This window comes from Lissotriton vulgaris, chromosome 5 (assembly GCF_964263255.1).
Source record: "Lissotriton vulgaris chromosome 5, aLisVul1.2, whole genome shotgun sequence".
In the NCBI taxonomy this organism is placed as follows: Eukaryota; Metazoa; Chordata; class Amphibia; order Caudata; family Salamandridae; genus Lissotriton; species Lissotriton vulgaris.
Window position 1 is genome coordinate 1,370,265,295 of NC_141693.1, and position 23,790 is coordinate 1,370,289,084.

General features: G+C 44.3%; 1 protein-coding gene across 3 annotated transcripts in view; it reads left to right on the forward strand.

The window, feature by feature from the left end:
- The window catches only part of PHTF1 (putative homeodomain transcription factor 1), a 516,605-nt gene that overhangs the window by 322,239 nt on the left and 170,576 nt on the right, over positions 1-23,790 (forward strand). For all 3 annotated transcript variants that reach the window (XM_086923323.1, XM_086923324.1, XM_086923325.1), the window contains one exon: positions 16,038-16,124. In XM_086923323.1, coding sequence (XP_086779449.1) covers positions 16,038-16,124 — 87 coding nt within the window. The remainder of the gene's footprint in view (positions 1-16,037; positions 16,125-23,790) is intronic.

Below are 23,790 nucleotides of genomic sequence, written 5' to 3' on the forward strand. Positions count from 1 at the left end.
TCCAATGTTCCTTTCCCTCTAGGAGAATTTGTCTGTTTATATAATGTGCAAGTGCATACTAGATCGACCCCTCTCAGAAGTATAATAGGTAGGGAAAAACATAACAGTGCAAGTACATACTGAATTTACCCTTTCCAGAAGTACACAACTGTCAATCATTGTACTAAAATAGTTTGTGGGCTTCAGTGTAATACCTTTTTGGTGGAAAAGTGTCAAGCCTGGGTCGTCTTATTTTCAATTTTAGCCCTCTTTTTTCCCTATACAACCAATAGCCAATAAAAGTCAGCTAAGACCAGATACAATGAGTCTTGAATTGTCTGTTTTAATATTCTTAACATCTTGGACTTCCTGACATTCAGACTCCTACCTATCGGTTTTATCCATTTCTTCCTGGCCGTTGCATACGCAGGACAGAAAAATAAAACGTGTGCAACATCCTTTTCCACTCCTAGTTGGCATAGATTACAATTGGTGTCCCGTCCCCTATATTGCGATGACGCCCATTTGGAAGTAAAAACGTTTAACTTAAATATTTCATATCTAAATTTCAGGTACAATGATTTTGCAAATTTTGGTTCAATTTCGTCCAGGGAGAATTCAAAACAAGGAGTCATTTTGAACCCTAAAAATTGTGTGGTAAGCCTTCACAGTGTGTTATTTGAAAATGACTGATGCCTGATAAAATCCCCGAAAACATACTTTATCTGGCACTTTGATTCAGGTGTTAGCAGCCTCGAGTTTATCCAGAATCTGCTTAAGCCTAGTTCAAGGAGGCATGTCCGGATATGAACCAACCAGGGGAAGGTGACTCGAGAATCCAATTCCTTCAGTTCGCTCAAGGATTCTCTTTAGGTTCCTAGCTCCTCTGTTCAAATTCTGACCCAGTACGACAGTGTTCTCCAGATAGCTAAGCACTCAAGTCGTTTTATATATAATGTTGTTAATGGTCTGGGATCCATGTACCTCAAGGAAGGATTTTATGATCTAGCTAGACAGCTTGTCAGACCATTATATGAGGATCGCAGAGGTGGGCTTTGGCTCACCCCACATATTGGGAGCCAGGAGTACATATTTTGATTGGGCAGAGGTGGTACAATTCCACAAAAAAGTGATTGCCCTCCACTCAGCTGTGATCATTTTGTTTATTTATCCAGTTGCCTGAGCTTCAATGTTCAGAGGCGCCCACACATGCTATTAAAGGGTCTAGATAACGATGAATTATGGTATTTTTCTCCAGCAGCATTACCAATGAAGGAGGGCAGTTATTAACATACAATAGTTACTAGGTCTGGCTTAACAGTGACAGTGCTTTCATAATCCAGACCTATTGGCATTGCAAATGCTTGTTAATCATATGCGCCTTGCTTTTCTCTCAGATTGTCTCTGACCAGGCTAATCATGCTTCTAAAAATTGCTAAGCACACCACCAAGGTGGCCATTGTTTTACTTTGCAAACAGCAGAAATGCTGTAATTTACTGCCCATGGATATCTGTGCTATTAGTAATCATTAGGCATTTCGGAGACAGTTGTAAACATTGTTATTCACTAAATAGCCTCTTTTTAGGTTTCACCTGAACAGTGCATGCTCTTTGAGAAACCGCTTGTAAACAAACTAAAATAAAAAAAACTGGCTTATAGCCCGCCCCTTACCATTACTTGGCTTCCACATCACTCTCCTTTCCTTGCTTCTCATTGGACTGTGCCTCCTACCACCTGTTTCCACTTTCTCTGCGGTTCTTCCAATGTGCCACTGGATCGTGGACTGAGTTTGGTTTCCTGCCTGCGGACAGTGTCCTTCTACTGGCCATCTACTTGTAGAGGGTCTTAAACTAGCTCTCCCTAGAGTGCATGTGTTTTAAGTCTTTCTCCATCCCTCCCACCCCCTCCTGTCCTTGATGCTTTCACTGTCCCTACTCTTTGTCCTTGCTACCCACTGCTCCCTCCTGTCTCGTTCTTGCTTGCCTTCTCTACCTCATGCCGCATTGTTTATTTTACCAGTAAAAAGCTGCACTCTTGGTTAAAGACAGGCATGTTGTGCTGAGAAACAAGTGAATCCGAGGAATGTGTGTGTTGTAGCTTCCTGATTAACTTCATATGTTTTTGTAGGCTTAATAGGCATCACAGGTTCCTCCCAATCTGGATTCCGCGGCAACCATAGCACCGAGACCACCCTACCCCCCCTCCCTCCGATAAGTTACATTAAGAGTTACAACAGTACCTATATCATTCAATGTCCAGCGGATCCTCAGAGAGACAAATAGTGCAGACAACAAAACATATTTACTCCTGCGTGCGTGGGCTTGCAGGGTGTTTTAAATTCCCAGTATATAGTCATTAAAGCCCCCAGTCCTATTGCACTGCATGTACAGGTGACCCCGTGGGTGATGAATCTGGGGAACTGTGTTCCAGGTCTTTGAAGCTATCCACTAATGCCTCCCATGCTCAGGCCATTTCTAAGGTTCTAGTCCCTCTCCTTGCTTCCTTCAGTAGTACACCACCTTCATATCCTGCCCATCTTTCCTGTTCCCTGCACCATGTGATCACTCTGGGTCCCCCAGGAGATTCCCAATTTCTCATGATTTACCGCTTTGCTAGTATGAATGCTAGGTCTTGGATTTTACTTATGACCTTGGTTTTGGAGGTTTGTCGCAATGGCTTGGGGAACAGGGACCTCCTTCTCTATAATTCCGGCAACTGGTCCTGTAACCTCTTCCCAGAAACTATGGAGCGAGGGGCAGGACCACAACATGTGCAGGAGTTCAGCCCCCAACTACCTGCATCTCGGGCATGCCACATCGGTCACATAGAAGTATCTGCTAATGCCTAGCAGTTTGAGGTATGCTCGTTGTAACACACAATAGTTAATCAATTTGAATTGGGTATTCCTGGATACCTTGGGAACCCCGTGTAGTATACAATCCTAGTCCCTATCTGAGATGGGAATGCCCAAGTCCTCCTCCCAGTGCGCCCACAGAGTGCTCCGTGGCTGGAGCATGTCCACTCAAATTGCCCTGTATAGGCATGTGACCGCCTTGAAGATGCCTGAGGATCAGACGATATAGTCTCAACTCTTGTGCAGCTGCAGTTCAGAAGTGGCTGTTTTCCAGTGTTTGTGAAATGCCCTTGCATGAGGTTGAATTCTAAGCGGAACTCCTTAAAAGGTGATAGTTCTGCCAGCCTTATTAGGTCCTCCACTGTTGTTGCCATAGCCTCCAACCCATTCTTCCAATCCTCTCCAGAGTCCGCCATGTTGGTGTCCCACTAACAAAGTGACATGTAAGTCAGGGGAGTATGAAGTACTACTGAGTGTTTTCTGTAAGTGTCTGATCCATCACTTAGATAGTACTTGGAACACTTGGGTATGTTAAGCTAAGTGTCGTCCAATCCGCAACAGCATTTGAATCAAGTGGGAGAGCTCTGCCACAAATGGTTATGGGTTACCATCTGGATTTTGCCTGCTCGCCTGCCACTGTACAAACTTTTGGTCGCACTGTAAAATGCCTCAAGGTCAGGCACTGTTAGACCCCCAGCAGTCGTTGGGCATTGCATTGTGGAGAGTGCCACTCTCATGTGGCCTGGACCCCATATAAAGGTAGTGATAAAGGTATCTAGCTCTCTGAACATAGCCAGAGGGATCCAGACTGGGAGCGTAACTAAAAAGTATAGTAAGCATGGGAGTGCCACCTTCTTCAGTAGTGCAACTTGCCCCGCAACAGATACCAACTTGGTTTTCCAGAAATCAATATTCGAGCGTTGTGACCTGACAGCTAGTCCTATGTTTCCCTCAAGTAGGTCAGCTCAGTCATGATACAGCTTAACTCCCAAATAGGACAGACACCGGCGTTCCCACTGTAAGGGTGCCAGTCCCTCCGGAGGGATGGGACCAGATGTTATCTGATATAGCCTAGATTTGTGCCAATTTACCTTTCAGCCCGATAAGCAGCCAAAGCACGCAAAAATAAATCTAGCACCATCTAGTTCTTCAGTTGTGTTCTTGAGGAAGATCAGGAGATTATCCACATAAAGGGCTATGTGATGTGTATGTCTTCGAACCTGCAACCCCCCATAGTCATACCTTGTTCTTGCGTGGCTGGCTAGTGGCTCCAAAGGCAATGTGAAAATGAGGGGTAATAGAGGATATTGCTCTCTTGTTCCATGTCCGGCTCTATAGCTGTCTGATATGGTCCTGCCTGTGCACACGCAAGCCACTGAGTTGGCATACAGCAGCCTGGCCCAGGACAGGAAGCCTCTCCCAAGCTGCATGTGCAACATAATGTCATATAGATATCCCCATTCTAGGCTGACAAAGGCCTTCTCTATGTCCACTGCAAATACTACCCGCGCCTGCGGTCATAGTCTTCAGCCTCCATCAGTATCAGGGGGCGTCAGATGTAATGTACCATGTTACTGCCAGGTATTAAACCCACCTGATCGGTGTGTACAAGTCTGTCCATGAACGGGAGGAGCCTGGTCATTAAAATGTGGCTCAGAATCATATAATCGATGTTGAGCCTCGATAGTGGTCTATATGCTTTACAATCATGGTAAGGCTTTCCAGGTTTTAGCAGGAGGATTATTAAAAACGTTTCCGGGTGGTGTCCGGAAAATGCCCTGCTGCCCTGGATGTGCAATATAGTCCCACTAATATTCGGAACAGCTCCTCAGTAAATGCAGAGTAAAACTTGAGCTGGAGCCATTTTCCCTGCTGTTTTACCATGTGTTAAGCACTGGTTACGAGTCGACTAGACTACGGAAACACCCTCTATGCCGGAATCACAGCCAAATTACAAAAAAAACTCCAACGCATCCAAAACGCATCAGCGAGACTCATTTTGGACATCCCTCGCCAAGATCACATTACCGGCCACCTGAAAGACCACCACTGGCTTCCCGTCAACAAGAGAATAACATTCCGTCTCCTCACCCACGCACACAAGGCCCTCTACAAACTAGGGCCCGAATGCCTCAACACTCGACTATCCTGCTACACACCCACCCGCCAACTAAGATCCTTCAATCAAGGCCTCGCCGCAGTTCCGCGTATCCAAAGATCCACCATGGGAGGTAGATCCTTCTCCTACTTGGCGGCCAAGACCTGGAACTCACTCCCCACTCACCTCTGCCTTACACAGAACCACATCTCCTTCAGAAAAGAACTCAAAACCTGGCTATTCGACAAATAATGATCCCCTTCCCCAAGCGCCTTGAGACCCTCTGGGTGAGTAGCGCGCTATATAAATTCTTGAACTTGAACTTGCCTAGCTCTTCCTCTTCCTCCTCTGTGAGGTGCGAGTGGGGTGATGGTGTCAAATAGGCCTGTATTGCTCCCATATTATATATTGTTGCACCCTGATAGAGCTCTGAATAATACTGATGAAAATGTTTATTGCACCCCTCATGACTATGTATTTGAGTTCCCTCTTCTGCCTCAATATCCACTATGGTTGACGCACGTTTCGCTGGATTGGCTAACCATGCCAGCAAGGGCCCAGGGCCATCCTGCTCAGCATGAGTGTGCTCCATATATTTCCTAAAATCAAAGCACCTATGGTGCTTTACTTGTATTGCAACTTTCTCCTTAGAGTCAATCAGGCTCTGTTGCAATTCTGGGTGTCCAGGCCGACGTTGTTCTATTTCACACAGATCCTTTTCTGCCTTCGATAGTTAATCAGGGTGCCCTTAACTCCCATTGATTCAGAGATGTATTGGCCTCTGATCACCGCCTTGAAGGCATCCCACGCAACCTGGGAAAAGGCAACTGTTCCATTATTGTCCCAAAAATACTGTCATATCTTATCCCTCATTACCTCCTAAACATCTGATCTTCTAGGAATTCATGCTTAAACATCCACATTGTATTGTATTGTATTGTAATTGCATTTATATAGCGCTTACTACCCCTGACGAGGCGTCAAAGCGCTTTTTCGGCGAGTAGCACGCTACTCCGGGACCCATAGAGGATTAGTGTTGAATTAGTATAGTGAAACATGCAAGTACATTTTAAGTGGTGGATAGGTTAGTCAGTTATTTGGATTTGGAATGATAGCAGAATGATAGAGGAGGACAAAGATTTGTATTTATATAGCGCTTGTTAACACACGCTATTCAGGAAGCCTAGAAAGGATTATTGGTGAATTCATATGGTGAAATATGAAGTAATTTCAGTGGTGGATATTAGTCAGTTACTTGGAGTGAGAAGGATAGCGGAGGGATAAGAGGGGAAGAAAGATTTGCATTCATATAGCACTTGTTACCCCTGATGGGTGTTGAATCGCTTTTCTGGCGAGTAGCACGCCACTCCGGAACCCATAAAGGATTACTGTTAAAAATTAGTATAGTAAAAAAATATGAATTTGAGTAGTGGATATGTTATTCAGTTATTTGGGTAGTATATTAGTATAGTTTAAAATGGAATTTGAGAAGTGAACATGTTAGTCTGTTAATTTCGATTGAAAAGGATAGTAGAGGGATAAAAGAGTGAAAGTTTTTTTTTTTTTTTAGGTCTTAGCAATAGGAGAAGGCTTTTGGGTGAGTAAAAGGAGTTTTGAAAGGGAGGACTCAGAGGAAAGAGTTTAGAAAGGTTTGTTTTAGGGGATCGGTATAGTAAAAAAGGTGTCAGATGATGCAAGGAGGGGTAGAGTAGGAGAGAGTCTAGAAAGGTTTTATTTTGGCAATCATAGCAGTGGTATGGGGTTTGGGATAAATGAGAGAGACGATGTAGAGGATATATTGATAGATGTATAGGATGAGAGATAGGGTAGTGCATTGGAAGAAGTAGTAGAAGAACTTTGAGATGAGTCAGAAGGTTGGGCTAGAAGATATATTGAGCGAAGTATAGGCTGAGAAATAGGGTAGTGCATTGGAAATGCAAAAATAGAAGAAAGTGATAAATATATAGATCCATAATTACATTGAAAGTATATAGATACATAAAGGAGGTAAGTATATGTAGATTAAAGATATTGATAGAGGCACAGGATGAGAAATAGGGTAGTGTATCTGATATGCTTTTTCAGGAGAAAAGTAACAGACACACAGATCCAAGTACATGGAAGGTACATTGATGCACAATGGAAGTATGTAAATGTAGACCAAAGATGATTTTTATTTATTTTTATTATTTTTTCTCTCAACAACATAATTATTTTACATGTTTATACAAAGTAATACACAAATTTAGGTACATATCTATAGTTGAAAAAAAAATGCTTGTATACAGAGGGATATGCTGTAAATTTCTGTTTGCGTATGGTGCTTATGTGGGAAAGACACAAATCTTGAGTAGGTTTCTGAAGATAAGGTTGTTGTTGGTGGACCTTATGTTGGGGGGTAAAGAGTTCCAAATTTTGGCTGCTTGAACAGAGAAGGATGTGCCACCCATGGTTGTTTTCTTGGATGGTGGGATTATGAGGAGAGATGCTCCTTTAGAACGGAGGTTCCTTTGTTGAATGTGTTTGGTTATTTTATTCCTAATGAAGAGCGGTCCCATTCCATGTATTGCTTTGTGGGTGATACAAAGCAGCTTGAACGTGGATCTTCTGGCAACCGGTAACCAATGCAGGGCTTACAAGGCAGGGGAGATGTGGTCTCGCGTTTGATATGCAAGAGTAGGCTGGCAGCCAAGTTCTGAATCCTTTGTAGTCTTTTCATGGTCGTTACAGGTGATCCGTGGTAGAGGCTATTGGCGTAATCGAGTTTGGACAGAACAAGGGAGATGGTAGCTTGGACCTTGTGTGGAAACTCAAATGAGGGAAAATTCGTTGCAGCGTTTTTATAGTACCAAAGCTTGATCTTGCTAGTTTATCCACTTGGGCATTCATTGACAGCTAGGAGTCCATGGTCATTCAGAGGTTTCTTACATCCTTTGATACTTTAGGCAGTGATCACAGTTCATCAGGCCATGCGGCAAGCAGGTTGTAATGTTTCCAATCGCCACACGCGAGTATTTCAGTTTTTGAAGCATTCAATTTGAGATGGCTCCAGGTCATCCACTGATCCACAGCTCTGAGACAGCTGAAATTTGGAGATTTTCCAATTTCTTCGGGGTATTCCAGTTGAAGGAGTATTTGCGTGTCATCTGCATAGTTATAGCACGTGAGGTGAAATTTATTGATCAGTATTGGTAATGACTTCATGTAGATGTTGAAAAGCATGGACGAGATAATAGAACCTTGAGAGACCCCTGCTTTTGTGGAGTATGGTTTGTACGAGAAAGGTGGGGTATGGATGACATTAGTTTAGTTTCGAAGGTAGGACGCTATCCAGTCTAAAGCAGTTCCCTCTATGCCGGCTTCATAGAGTCTTTGTTTCAGAGTGTCATGGTCAACGTGTCAAAGGCAGCTGAGAGGTCCAAGAGGAGTAGCGCAGCAACCCCGTTGCGGTCAACTGTATTCTTTAGGTAATCCCAGATGGCAAGGAGGGTAGATTCAGTGCCTCTTCCTGTTTGGAAGTCTGAAAGTATGTCATTCTCTTAAATGAATTGTGACATCTGGGCGAACGCTGCTCTTTCTATCAGTTTGCCCAGGAACGGTCCATTTGTAATGGGTCTGCAGTTGTCAGGGTTCAGCGGGTCCAAGTTTGTTTTCTTCAGTAAAGGGCGTATATATGACTTTTTGAGTTCTTTTGAAAATATTCCAGTAGTTAAGGAATAGTTGATGATTCTTCTTACTGGAGTGGCAGCAGAGATTGTTAATGTAATTGTCTTGAAAGTTTCTGGCGGACAGGGGTCAGAAGGGCTGCCGGCAGGCCTGCTTGCTTTGACCAGGTCCATCAATTCATCATGTGAGATGTGTTGGAAGGAACGGAGAGGCTTGATTAGAGCATTCTTGGATGGTTGTTTTGTACAAGGGTTAGTGCTGGTGCTTTGTTTCTGTTTTAAGTACGATTCGAATGTGTCTGCTTTGTCCGTGTAATGATTTGCCAGTTTGTCTGTGAAATCTTGAGTAACAGGATGAGTTCCTTCTAGGCAATTTGGTTTGCGAAATTCTATAGAATTCTTTATTTGCACATTTAGTGTTTTGAATTCTGTCTGGATAGTACCTTTCTAGGCTTTTTTGATAGCCGACTTGTATAATCTGTTAATTTTCTGTAGGTGAAGTTTGTCTTGTTTGGCGTTTGTTTTGAGCCAGGTGGGTTGCAGCTTTCTAATTTGTTGTTTTATGTCTTTTATTTGTATGTTTCTCCAAGGCGCTTTTTTTCTTTTGTTCTGTTGTGTGGTTTTGAGTGGTATCAGGATGTCAAAAGCTTCCTGTAGCCACTCATATAGATTTTGAACAAAATGTATGCTTTCCAGATTTGTACTGGATGTAAGTTGTGTTTCCAAGTGTTCCAAATTGAGTTTGTTCCACAGCCGATAGGTGGATGGATGTAAGGTAGTTTTAGGTGAGTCGCTTAGCATTGTTTTATGTTGGAAGGCAAGCAAGTGGTGGTCTGACCATGTGACTGAAGTTATAGTTTGAAAGGTAACTAGTTCAGTATTAGCAAAAATGACATCTAAGATATTTCCAGTGGTGTGTGTCGGATTGTGGACAATCTGATGCAGGTTCAAAGCGTCTGGGCGGTGATTATAGTTTTGGGATGGGTCATATTGGGTTTATCAAACCGAATGTTAAGGTCACCCAGAACGCATAGGTTGGAGTGTATTGTTATCAGGTTTAAAACTGTGTCTAGAATTGCACCTGGGAATGTTACCTTGCTAGGTGGAGGTAAAGGAGCAGGAAGTTACAGGAGGAAGACGGTGTAGGATTTTATCTTGTTAGAAGAGCCTCACAATTCTTCATGGAGATGTTGTCAATTTTAGTGATATGTATTGTTTGCTTGAATACAACAGCTCGACCACCTCCTTTTTTGGCTATTCGATTTTGGGTGATTATTTGATAGCCTAGAGGAATGGCTTCATGCAGGACTGAAGCCATATCTTCTCCCAACCATGATTCGGTTATGAATAGTATGTCTGGTTTTGCATCGGTGAGAAGGTCGTAGATGTGATGCTTGTTTTTAGAGACGGATCGAGCATTTATTAGTAGACAGTTTAGCGAGTGGCCTTTGGTGATAGGGGGACATTGTATGGTAGAAGAGTGATCAGTATTGTGTGGGTTTGTAGCAGGTGTGTTTTTAGTGCTGGTAGTAGCTGAATTAGGATAGCAATTGTGTAGCTGTTCTGTATCGTGTTCCTCATCCAGTATGCTAAGAAGGCATTTTGATGGGTCTGCATGTGTATGTGTTGGATATGGTGTTTGAGAGTGAGTTGGAGTGTTGTGTTGCTTTTGTGGTGTAACATTGTTGTGAAGTAGACATGGAGAAGCAAAGTTGTGACGTGTGGCATGTTGCTTATATTTTTTGTGTGTGTTTAAGGAGGAAGATGTATGAGTCAGGGGAAGTAGTGCAGCATGTGGGTCATGTAGTGATGTTCTAAATTGTCCAATGGATGAGAGGCGGTTAGAAGAGAGGTGCTGTATTGCTGTATCTGTGTTAGGTGTGGGAAGAGTGAAAGCTTGGCATTGGAGTTTGTTCCTTTGTGTGGTTTGAAAGGTGGGTATATGTTTGTATTTTGTGATGGTAAGTATTATGAGGTGGCGCACTTTGAAGATCTTGTTGTGCTGGTGTGTGTGATATGTTTCGCTTTTGAGGAGTAGTGAAAAAGGATGATAATGTATATGTTTCATGCAATGGATTTGGTTGTGTAGTATTGTTTGTGAGAGGAGGATGTGACGTAGAGGGGGTGGTGATGTGTTTAAGTAGAGTGTGCGTTGTGTGTAGGAGGGAATGAAGTAGAAGTGAGAGTGTTTATCTTAGACTGGTTTGTTGCAAGAGTTACAAAGTGGGGTGGTGTGCAGTGTGTGTCTCTTTTGCGTTAGTGTTATTATGGTAGGAGGGAGAGGAGGGTGTTTGTTGGACAACTGATGGAAGGATGATTATACGTTTGTTAGTGATAAACGGTGGTCTGTTAGGTGTAATTACAGCAGGGAGAGTGTGTCTGAATAGGATGTAGTTATGTATGGTGTTGATTGGCGTTGTGTTAGTGATGAATGTATTGTTTAGTGGTATAGGATAGATTTGTGTACTATTTGTAGGTGATGGTGGAGATGAGTGATAGATGGCATAGTAGGGTGTGTAGATGTGGTTTGGTTTGGTTTGTAGTGCATGCTGGAACATTATTCTGTGCATAGTGTTGTGCGTGGTGTACATTTGGTGTGAGTGTGTTGCTCTGTTTGTGGATGTGGATGGTGTGGGCTGGGTATTGCTAAATGAGAAAAAGGGCAGCATTTCTGGCCCTAGTCCCGACCAGTCTCAAACAGGCTCAAACAGGAAACTGCCCTTGTCCTCTCTGCCCTTAACAGGCTCAAACAGAAAACTGCCCTTGTCCTCTCGACCTTAGCCTTGATGCCCGGGCTGAGACGCCCTAAGCCTGGCCTTTTTTATAGCCGTAGTAATCAGGTGACCCCTTCAGCCAATGGGAACCCTAGCCCTTACACTATCCAATCACAACACGAGCGCTAACATCTAGAACCAATAGGAGACCAGGACCTTACAGCCAAACTTAGCCCTAGTCCAAGCACCCAACCAGTTCAAAAACCCTGATCTCTACATCCAATAAAGGCCCTAGCCCAACCTGTGATAATGCAAGGTCTACGTCGTCCCCACCGCAGTTGCAAGACAACCGGATTGTGGCCCGAGATAGTGCAGGCCAAATATTCAATGTCATAAACTAAGCCATGGACATCCAGGGTACACAGGTGTCAAAGCGTATGCATAGTTCATGCAAAGTAGAGAAGAAGGAGTAATCCCGGCCCTGTGGGTGGGTCTGTCTCCAGATGTCAAGTAACGCCCATTTGGTCTGGCAGCCAGCAAAAGTACATCTGAGAGTCCCACGACGCAGGGTGTGAGCGATCTAGTTGTGTGTCTGCCACTCAGTTAAAGTATCCGCCCATTATGGTTGATTGCACTAGGTATGGGGCTAAGGGGCCTGACAGGCCAGTCCGGAAGCGCTCTGCTCTACATCAGCGGCATATCTGTTCACAAGCAGTTTGTCCCTGTCCTCCAGGCAGCCCATCACCACCAGATACCTGCCCGCTGGGTCAATCAAGTCTCCTGTATGCCGAAATGGAACCCAAAACGAATCCACACCATTATTCCCATGGCATAGGCTGAATAGTTTGTATAGTATGCCTGGCCTCGCCACTTGTTCTGTAACACTATCCCTTTTGTAACTGTTAGGTGCGTTTTATGCAAGAATGTGACATGGATGCCTCTTGTATTCAAATTGGAGAACACGTTGTAACGCTCTGACATTGCATGCATACCTCTAATGTTCCATGATAGGAACTTGTACATTATTGGAAAAGCCATGTACCTGCTATGTGGCTCTCTGTGTCCCTCCAGCTCCTGTCTGCCACCCACCCACTGCATAACTGCTCCTTGTCAAAGATCATGGACCATTTGTTTCAGATCTCGTAACTCATGGGTGCCCAAAAACCGAACAAACAACAACCAACCCAACTCACCAGTACAACAGGCCATGACCCCTCATTCAAACAATTAATCAGAACTCAACTACTCGTGTGAATACCCACAACTATGGTAATCATTGAGATCCCATGTAGCACATTTTCTGTCTACAGGTTTTAACACAGTGTAATAGCTATTCACGCCTAAAGGCCTACTGTATTGAGCATAAGCTTTCCCAAATGGAAATCATCATGTAAACAGTTATTAAAAGACAAATATGTACAAAATGTAACGTGTACAAAATTACACTTAACAAAACAATTTGCAACCCCTACTAAAAGGGCCCAACAAGGATTTTCTCAGGGGTAATTCTTGCACCCCCCAGGATCGGTCAGGGGCTACAAATACCAGACCCTTGCCAATTACACTAATCTGTAAGATTCCATGTAGTCAAATGCCTTTATACATACTTCAACACTGTGTAATAGCTATCCACCATTAAAGGCCTATTGTCTGTAACATATGCTTACACAATGTATACATTAGGCATACTACCATCATAGTAACTTTTCATAAAAAACATAACAGATCTCTATCCCATTGTTGTAAATATATAATTTACCGTCTTAATTTCTATGCAGGTAAGTACTTAATCAATAATAACTCAATCGGAAAGAAAGAAACAGAGTCCGTGGTGTTAGAGTTCTTAGGGGTTTTATTCCTTAAAAAGGAATCGTTCCGGAACTGGATATCAGGTTCCTGGCACCACACAGGGTCCAGGAAGGGATAGAGCAATATTTTATTGACAATACATAGCTTATATACTTAATTTACACCATAGAAACCAATATAGGAGGCGTAACAGCTGAGAGAAGACAAGATAACAGCATCCACGTGTTACTAGTACGTAATCAGAAGGCGTGGACTAGGCGTGAACTAGAGGTGTGTGCTAGAAACGTCACAGGTAGGTGTCACAAGGGGGTGGCACTAAACAGAAATGTTGCAATGTCAGCAGAAATCAGAAGCTTGGATGCGCGCGCAGCTGCATGACGTGTGATTGACGTGGAACTGGAGGGTGCAGGGGGCTTGACATTTACACTGACGGAAAGAGACAGAAGTCTGGCATGTCAGATCAACTCGTACTTCTATCATATCTGATATCTGATGTTTGGGAACCATATTATCTGAACGGAAAAGGTCTCTGGGGCAGAAGCTATTCTATACTGACTATGAATGCGTGTATAAGCGCCTGAGTGTCTGCATGAGAAGCGTGGGGGCATGGGCCTTCCAGGGGAGCATGGTAACAGAGGCTATGAATTACTTGCATGGAGACAGGCCGGCCCTTTGGCTCTGCAGCTGGGGATTGTTTACTTAAACTAGTAGGCAGGAATGTATTTTCGAGGAGCGGAGCAGATAATTCGAAGGTTGTAGTCAGTCTTGGCAGGCAGCAGGCTGAGCTAAGCGCGGTGGGCCGCGCTGGGAGTAAGTCAGAGTTCACGGGTACAGAGGCAGCCTGGGCTGAGGCTTTCAGAGTCAGAAGCCAGAAAAAAGGCTCGATGGGAGAAATTCAGGGCCTACTTTGCCAGAGCTGAAAAACGTGTAAGGTACACTACAAAAAGACGTTGGCATAGCATACTTAGGAACGGACTATTCCACCCATTCAGGGTGGGTCTGAAAGAGGACATGTTAACGTTAGACGCAAATGTATTTGCGTCTTCATAGCTGGCACAGGAGGGAAGTTACATGCACTTTAAGCTGGTACATGGAGACGGTGGGGTACACGCTAGGGAACACAACTTGACCATAGAATTTATATTTCCTCACCATAATAATTCACAATAAACCAATCAAGGTTATGGTCTTAATCATGTGCTTGTCATCATCACCATCCCACTGGGAAATCATCATGGCATAGTTCAAAAAATTGCAAATATGTCCTGTTGGCAATACAATACGCCACTCCTGACAAGAAGGCCTAAAATACATTAGCATGGGGAAAATCTTCTACCCCCAGGGATTCTCAGAGGTCTTACTGAATCCCAAATATTGTCCAGGAAATTAGTGGTTGTTTTAGATAATACGATTGGCCTTAATCAGAAGCCAATCAGATTAGCTGAAACATCCTGCAGTTTCACCTAGTTTTCACATTTCACCTACAACGTTTGGCTGTCACTAGTAATGATAGTATTTGTCAATTCTTAAGTGTGATATCAAGTTAAATTCATTTCCAAACATGATCGAATGGTCTACGCATGGGTTACAGTACGATACCAGAATATCGTTTTAGAATATGGGAATGACATAAATATCCTCTCTAAGCATGGGCGAATTTTGCGAATCTGGTGTTCGCGAATTTGCGTATTTGTGAACTCGCAATCCGCAAAATCCGCAAATTCTCGCAAATTTGCAGATTTTTTTGTTTTTATAGTGTTCGCAAGGGTTTCTGCCAGTTCGTGAGGATTTTGTACCAGTTCGCAATTGCAAACTTTCTTGTCGGCACGCAACGGTCGCGACTATGTTGTTTCTACGTCTGGTTCATCATCACAGGTTCACAGCACCCTCTGTTTCAACACTGCCACCCTCTGTTTCACCCATGCCACCCTCTGGTACATCAATGCCACCCTCTGGTTCATCATCATCACTGTAGATTATGGGGGGGAAAAGCAAGCACACCTGCCCTGCTTCAACTGACATGAATTAATTTGGGGTTGATTTATTAATATGTCACTGTTTTAAAATTCCAGTCTGGCACCTGCTTCCTTATCTGTAATTTGCTTTCTGTTGCAGTGCAATTTTTTTTTCAGGACCTTTGTGGCCTACTTGTAGCTATTCTATGATCCAGCTGTGAGGGTCAGAGCAGGGTCATACAATTGTTGCAACTAGCAACTGAACTCTAGAGGGGCCCCAGTCAGGAAGTACTACAGGGAATGGTTACTAATGATGAATTTGAACTTTTACACCTGCTGAGTGCTTTCAGTTTAGCAAAACCCGTTTTTCTGCAGAACAGCAACTGTAATGCCTCAAAAAAACTTCCTTGTGAAAGTTGATTTCTAATCCAAAAGTGATCCAAAGAAAGTCAAAAGGCCTCAAATCCAAAAAAGTGCAGGCAAATGTCAACCTGAGGAGTTATTCTGATAAAAATCATCATTTTCAGAAGGTCTATGCTGCTTGCTAGTGGATTTCTTGTGCAGAATTGCAAATTTTGTAATTTCGCGAGTGCGAGATTGTTGCTGCCCGCCGCACCTACATGTTCGCAATTGCGAACTTACGCCGCACGCCGCAAAATTCCAAGAAAAAAAAATCCGCTGCGTGCGAATTTGCGGATTTTCAGTAAATTTGCGAGCGTTCGCGGATTGCGAATTTACCGAAAATCCGCAAAATCCGCGAGCGGAACGGATTTTCCGCCCATGCTTAATCCTCTCTCAAAATATCATCCAAGTGGACTTTCTTGTTATTGTGCACTACACTTTTTGAAAGTTAAGAAAAATTTTAAATTCCAAATTCATGCTTCATTCTCAGTGTGTAATTTTTCTTTTTGTTATAGATTCGTTGCCTTTGAATAATACTTGTGTATCTCTCTTTCCTACAGAGGCGTGGTCCGCAGCGGTCAGTGGATGTTATAGTGTCTTCAGTGTTTTTACTCACTCTTTCCATCGCATTTATTTGCTGTGCTCAGGTGAGACTTTCAGCTGCTTTCTTATGAACAATGCGAGTGTAATGAGAAGTCTATGAAAACAAAGTTAATGTTTCTACATGAGTTTTTATCTGGTTCAGTGATTATAATGACTGGTATTTGCACCGTTAATATTTCAAGTCTAGTGGTTCTGTCCAGCACTTGTCTGCTGTTAACATTTGTTCCCTAGCAGAATCAGCGTTAAGCTGTCCTGGCGGCAAAGAGTGTGTGTTTATCCTCACTAGTAAAATATATCAGGGGGTTGGTGTACCTTTCAAAGACCTGCTTTAGACTCGCACTACAGCCACTTCATTATGTCATCCTTTCAACGTCATTGAAACAAACAGCATTGACTTGGGTGATTACACTTGCTAGTTGAAAGCATAAAGCTCATTCAGTTATATGGTGTGTTTTGTAACTGTATTCTTAATGCATTAACTATTCTTTTAGTATTGCATTCTGAGAGTGCATTTTGAAATAGTTTGTCACCCTTCAAATGGTGTGATCTGCTATTTCAAGTATTCGAAACCTCTTGAATATACTTTGGTATATACTTATATATTTATGTATATATGTTTTCCGGGTTCACAGCCTGCCCACTGCTTTATTTGACTGTTTTGTTGTCCTTTAAAAATCCTTACTTGCTAGTGGTCAATTGTTCCTCTACTCCCTCCTTTTTGTTAGGTCTTGCCTACGCAGCGTGCATGCGCTGCATAGGAGGGCTTTTAGCCATCGCTCTGCTTCACCTTGCGGAAGCGAGTAGCGGCGCGCCTCGAGTGCAGTGCTTGAAAAGTAAAGACTGCGCGCGCACGCACCACTCCCGGGCTTGATAAGATAAGAGTTTAACGTATTTTCTTGGTGTTAGTGTGATGCTACTCACTCTCCTAGGTTTCTTGCCAGTTGTCACCCATGCTATCTACGTCATATATCTATGCATTCTGGCTAGTGTTGAACATCCCCTCTCCTCAGTTTGGACAGGGGGTGGAGGCTCCATTGTCGGAGGCGTCGCGGGTGTACAGCGCCACTGTTGTTATTTTGTGTCTTGTATTAACTTGGCTTTAGAAAGAAGAAATGGCCGTGGTCGGGTCGCCCCAGCGTTTAAGTACAAGACTGCACTGTGTGGCTCTTTGTAAACATTTCCTGACGGAGGTGTCCTGAGCTGCCATATGTCACGCGGTGTGTGAAATCACTGCTTTATCATAAACCCTCGCGGTGAGGCACTGGTGGGACAGGAGTCCTTATGTCTGTTCTGCCCTGGCGGTGTTGTAGTCCATTCACAGTCAGCCTTCTCTTTCGCTGTCAGGTGTAACTTTCTTAAGACGTGAAAAAGGGGTGGCCCCCTGCTTGAGAGGGGCGCGTTGCTGACAGGATACAGTAGTACGACTGCAGCTCGAGTGTCTTCATCCGGGTCATGAGCGGGTCGTCCTCTTGAAAGTGTCTCCAGGTGCAGACCTGCTGTAGCGCCTCTTACACCACCCTGTCAAGTATAACGGTTCTGGGTGTGGTGTCGCAGTTAGGCGGTGGTCATGGTTCTGTCCGTTGGCAGTTCTATCTGTTAACAGTTGATCTGGTTAGCTTCTTTCTTTAATTGCCCACAGGGAGGGGCGTCCGTCCTTCGGTGGTGCACCAGGGTCCCACGACGCCCTTCGTGTCGCATGCATGTTGTATGAAGGGACAGCAGAGGACTCTCTTATGCAGGTTGTGGCGGGTCCCTCGTGCCTGACCTTGCAGGGTTGTGTGATTGTGAGACCTTCAGGGTCTTGCAGACATTGAGATAGTAAAGCTTCCATTTTAGATCAGGGAGGTTGGATGGATTGTAAGTGATGCATGTTTGAATCCTTTGCTTTAGGATGATGAGGGTGGGTGGGGCTTGAGTTTGATCTGCAACTCCGTGCAGAGGAAGCCGAAACTCCTGCGGTGCATGGGAGTATTTGTGGCTTGATTAGCAGGGGAGGCTTTACACCAGAGTGAAATCATGACACTTTTTGCAGTCTTCTCATACTACCCACAGTGGCCGATAGTTAAACTGTCCAGTAATTCCTGCTGTTCCCGCTGTCCATTGGTCCCAGCTCCTCACACTTTCCATCAGCACCCCCCCATCGGCCCCAGCTCCTCACACTGTCCATCAGCACCCCCCATCGGTCCCAGCTCCTCACACTGGCCATCAGCACCAGCCCATCTGCCCCAGCTCCTCACACTGGCCATCAACATCAGCCCATCGGTCCCAGCTCCTCACAAGGTCCAGCGCTGCCTGCTGCAGACACTTCTTACCAGCCCCTCACTCCATCAGTGCCCTTCGGTTCCAGCTCTGTCAGAGCCACAAGTACTGGTGAATTAAGTGCCCAAAGGCGTCTAGGTGCTGCCAGACAACGAAAGAAAATGGGACTCTAAAAAAAAACAAAGCACTCTAAAACTAAATATTAGAAAGCCAAGTTTTAAGGCACTTCCTGAATGATATAAGACTAGCGCATTTCTTCAGCTGCAATGTTAGGACATTCTACCGTTTAGCTGTACCGTAGATAAAACTTTTGCCTCAATGGGCTCGTTTGTATTTTGGAATGGTCCGATTAAATGCTGAAGAATATTGCAGGATCCTGAAGGAAGCATACCAGATAAACTTCCTCTTTAGATAATCTGGACCTGCCCCATGCAGGGCTTTTAAGGCAATACCTACGGCTTTAAAGTCAGTGTGTTTACCCACAGATAACCACTGGAGTTGGGCTAAAGCCTGATATGCTGATTGGTGCTTGGGATTCCCATCAGCATACGTGCCACAGCATTTTGTAGGACTTGTAATTTAATATTCTAAGCTACATATTAATGTATATGGCATTGCAATAGTCCAGTTTCAAAAGAACGAGGACAGTAACAACAAGTTTCTGCAAATATTGCGGGATGAAAGGAATAACCTTTCTCAAGATCTTTAATACAAACAAAGAAGCGGAAGTCACAGAATGTATCTGCTTGTCAAAAGCTAGTTTGTTGTCAAACACACTCCCCACATCTTTTACTTTGGAGACCAGAACTGGTAGAGCGATTTATTTTGATGGCCACTAAGCAGGGTTCCAAAAGGAAATGGAGTTACCCAATAGGAGTACTTCGGTTTTACTGAAGTTCAGCTTCAGCCAATTGTTGGCCATCCAGTGACTGATCTGCTGCATGCAGCTGTGGAAGTTGGCAGCTGAGACCTCAGGGCTTCCGGACACAAGGACCACTATATGGGTGTTGTCTGCGTAGCTAACCACCAAAAGGTCGAACTTTTAAATTAAATTGGCTAAAGTTGAAAAAGGGTAGGGTTCAAGGAAGAGCCCTGAGGTACCCTGCATGGGAGATAGAAAGAGGTGGATGTATAGCAATGCATGGCCACAAATTGTTCTCTCTCAGATAAAAACGATTTTAGCAAAGCCAGAGCTACCCCCTAATGCCCAGAAAGCTGAAATGGTCAGTTAATACAGCATGATTGACTGTATTGAAAGCACCAGAGAGGTGCTACAGTTGGGTAATCAAGTTACTTCCCATGGGCATTTGAAGGCATAGTAGTGGGCTAGAACTGTGATACATCATGACTCAGTAAAGAACAATCAATAAACCCAAAGTCTAGCCAGACCTGCACAGTGATTGTTTCTTTGAAGAGTCAATCTTCGTATATAGGTACAAAATCACAGTTGATGGACAGAATGCAGAACAATGTCATACATTCACCCCAGTACAGAGATCTGGGCCTAAATCCATCGGTTTTTTTTTTGCACTCCACACCACCCCAGTTCAGACATGGCCATATGCAAATCAGCCCTGACCCTGTGCCTCATGGGAACAGTCCAGCCCGAACTGCTAAGCCATGTCTTTCCTGGACCGGAATCAAGCATCCTAGGACCGGTTTCTGGCTATCGGCCGTCTTCAGCCAGGATAGCTTGACTCCAGTGGTGTGGAGAGCATGGGACTCACGACTGAGCATACCCATCCCACTCGGGGTGACAAATGCAAAAACCACAGTTGGTGGACAGAATGCAGATCAATGTCATACATTCACCCCAGTACAGAGATCTGGGCCTAAATCCATCGTTTTTTGCACTCCACACCACCCCAGTTCAGACATGGCCATATGCAAATCAGCCTTGACCCTGTGCCTCATGGGAACAGTCCAGCCCGAACTGCCAAGCCATGTCTTTCCTGAACTGAAATCAAGCATCCTAGGACCGGTTTCTGGCTATCAGCCGTCTTCAGCCAGGATAGCTTGACTCCAGTGGTGTGGAGAGCATGGGACTCACGTCTGAGCATACCCATCCCGCTCGGGGTGACAAATGCAAAAACCACAGTTGATGGACAGAATGCAGAACAATCTCATACATTCACCCCAGTATAGAGCTCTGGGCCTAAATCCATTCCATCGTTTGAATGCAGCATTCGTCCCTCCCACCCCTTACACATCGCTCTTCACACAAATGTTCCTGTGTTTCACTTGATTAGTGCAGCGCTGCTTCACAGATGCCATGCTTCAGCTTTGAGGAGGGTCACGCTTCGGAAAGCCATGCCCCTTTCTTGATTTATGCACAGCATGGCAGCCACTTCGGCAGTCCCTCCCATCCCCCCTTTTAAGGATTTTAAAAAGTAGGCAAAATTAAGCCTATTTTTTATTATTTTCTAGCAGTCAACAGGTTAACACCACACAATTGCTCCTGATTGCTGTAAGGATCCACCCTGTGGAGAGGGTTGATTTTATCGTGTCTTTGTGCATTCCTTTTGTTCCAATTGAGTGTGCAATTTACAGGCAGGGACAGACTGCTCCAATTCAGTACACACTCCACAGTCCCCCGGAGAACAAGCAGGCCTCCACTCTAAATTTTTGAAGAGTTGTAAATAAAGCCTTGCGTCCTAATTAGTCCTGGCATTGTCATGTGGCCAGTAGTATCTGCATGCCACACTCGGTGGTGCTGAGCCTCAGCTCTGGCTCCCTTACCAGCTTGTTTAGGACTTGTGCCTCTCTTCTCCCCCTCTATCATTTCCATTTCACAGGATCAGAAACGCTACACAGCAACAGGTGAGGCATTTCAGCCGTAACCATACGGAGAACTTTGAAGATAGTTTATTCATTTACTTTTGGTGAAGATGTGATTTAAAACAATAAAGAGTTCTCGCCTGTCGGAAGCTATTCAAAATATTCACTCAAAATTTGCGTTAACCAACCAACTGATCCATATGAGCTCTTGCATACGGATAAACTTAGGACTCTTGTTCTTAGTGCTTCCGCGGCATCCTCTATATACATGTTTCTTCATACTTCGTCTCGTCCAAGAGATAAAACTCAAATTCCGCGAGCGGAACGGAATTTACCGCCCAGGCCTAGTATTTAGACATATGTGCAGTAAAGAATATGTACACCTAAGCATATCAGTATGTGTACTCTTATGTGCATCTGTGTGCACATCAATGTATCTGTGTTCCTTTGTCTGCACGGGGGCTATAACTCAGGCCAAAAGGCAATTCTACACTACTCGCATTGACTCTGTCAAAAACAATGCCAAATAATTTGTTTTAATTGTCCAGAGTTTTACGTCCCCTGCTGCTCAATCCAGGGAGTCTCCATCCACAGACACCTGGTGCGAGAGCGCCTCTAATTTCTTCCGGTTATAAAATCCTTTCCTTTCAGGCGGCCTTCTCCTCCTGTGACAAGGGCATTGGGGCAGATGTGGTGTCATCACCTGCTGACCCCGATCATTCTTTGTATGCTTTTAGCCCTGTGGATCTCCCTGATTCCCTTAAAATACTTATGGGCCTGAAGTCAGGCTCACCTTCGGACCCTTGTCCAGCCAGATTGTTGGCAGCAGTTGCTGTGACCATTAATAATGAAGTGAATGGCATCATCAATCTGTCTCTTCAGGTGGCATGCGTTCCAGAAGTCTGTAAGCAGGCCAAGATTTTGCCTCTTTTAAAAAAGCCATCGTTCGACCCACTCAGCCCAGTGAACTACCGTTCCCATCTGCCTCCTGCCTGCCTTGGCCAAGGTGTGTGAGAAGGTGGTGAACAAACAACTCACTGAGTTTGTTGAGAGAGAGGGCCTGTTGCATCCGGCCCAGTCAGGTTTAGAGCCTCCCACAGTACCGAGTCTGCCCTGGTGGAGGTTTTGGAGGAAATCAGGGAGTGTCTGGATGCCGGTGGGAGGACAGCATTCATTTTGCTTGACCTGTCGGCGGCATTCAACACTTTCCCTCACTCTCTCCTCCTCTTGCGTCTAACCGAGATCGGTGTGTCGGGCTCTGTTAGGGGCTGGCTCAGGTACTTCTTGGAAGGACAGGCTCAGCAGATCTGGGTTCCACCGTCCTCTTCTTCTTCCCAGTGAGTGACCACAGGATTCCCACAGAAGTCCTTCCTTAGTCCCTTCCTTTTTAACATTTATGTTACACCTCTGGTGTATCTGGCAGAGGACCTTGGAGCTAAGGTTATGGCTTACGCTGATGACACCAGATTCTCTTAACTAGGGATAAGAATGTGAACTCTGTTTCCTCTTCTCAACACTGCTTGTTTTCTATTTTTAATTGGCTAGCTGCTGCACATCTCAAGTGCAATGAAGAGAAGTCTGAGATTTTTCTTTTTGGAAAGTTTCCTTCTAATTTTAAGGAAACTCTTTGGGCACCTGAGCTCCCTCTTCCCACCTCGACAGAATCTGGGGGTGTGGTTCGAGGACAACCTTTCCTTTTCTGCTAAGATCAGGAAACTTGCAGGGACCTGTTTTGGCCTTTTGAAAACCTTAAGGAAGTTTCTCCCTCTCCTGCCTAGGGCGGCGAAAAAAACTGTTATCTGTGGCCTTATTCTGTCTTGGCTGGACTACTCTAACCCCCTTTATGTTGGCATTCCGGGCCATCTGTTAATAAAGCTTCAGGTGGTCCAAAATGCGCCAGCCAGACTTCTTCCTGAGATTCCCGCTAGGATTAGCGTGAGGTCACACCTACGCTCTCTGCACTGGCTTCCTATAGCCGAGTGGGTCAAATTTAAATCTTTAGTTATGGCCCATCGCGCTCTTTATGGTCATGGCACTATCTACCTGCAAAAACTATTTTCTTTTTATACTCCAGCATGACACCTGTGTTCCAAGTCCCTGTGCCTCGATCAGGTCCCCCCCTTTAAATGTAAGAGGCTTGTAGGTACTCTTTTGCCTGGAAACCTGCTGTTGCATGAAACGCTCTTCCTCTTGCCCTTCGGAACATTTAGGACCCGTTGATTTTCAAGAAGAACCTAAAAACACATCTCTTTGTTTAGTAGCAGACCTTTGCCCCTCATTGCTTCGTGCCAGGATATCTTGAGTATCTGTGCGCGCTATAAATCAAAATGACATAACTTGGAAGTGCATCTGAATGCATCCGCATGCGTTTAACCGCATTTGTTTTCTTATATGTCTACAATACATGTAATTGTGTATGTATGTGTCTTTGTAACTGTGTTTATCTCTGAAAGTGTATATTTGTATGTGTGCAAATCTATGTGCCTCTCTGTAGGTGCATGCACTTTTTTTGTGTATATATTTTAGTGGTACTTCTGCATATACATGTGTGCAACAATTGGTGCTGTGTATTCTTGTATGCTTCTTGATATATGTACCCTGTGTGTATTTGTGAATGCCGGTGTGTGTGTGATTGAGAGAGAGACTGTGTAACTGTTTGTAGAGATGTGCATT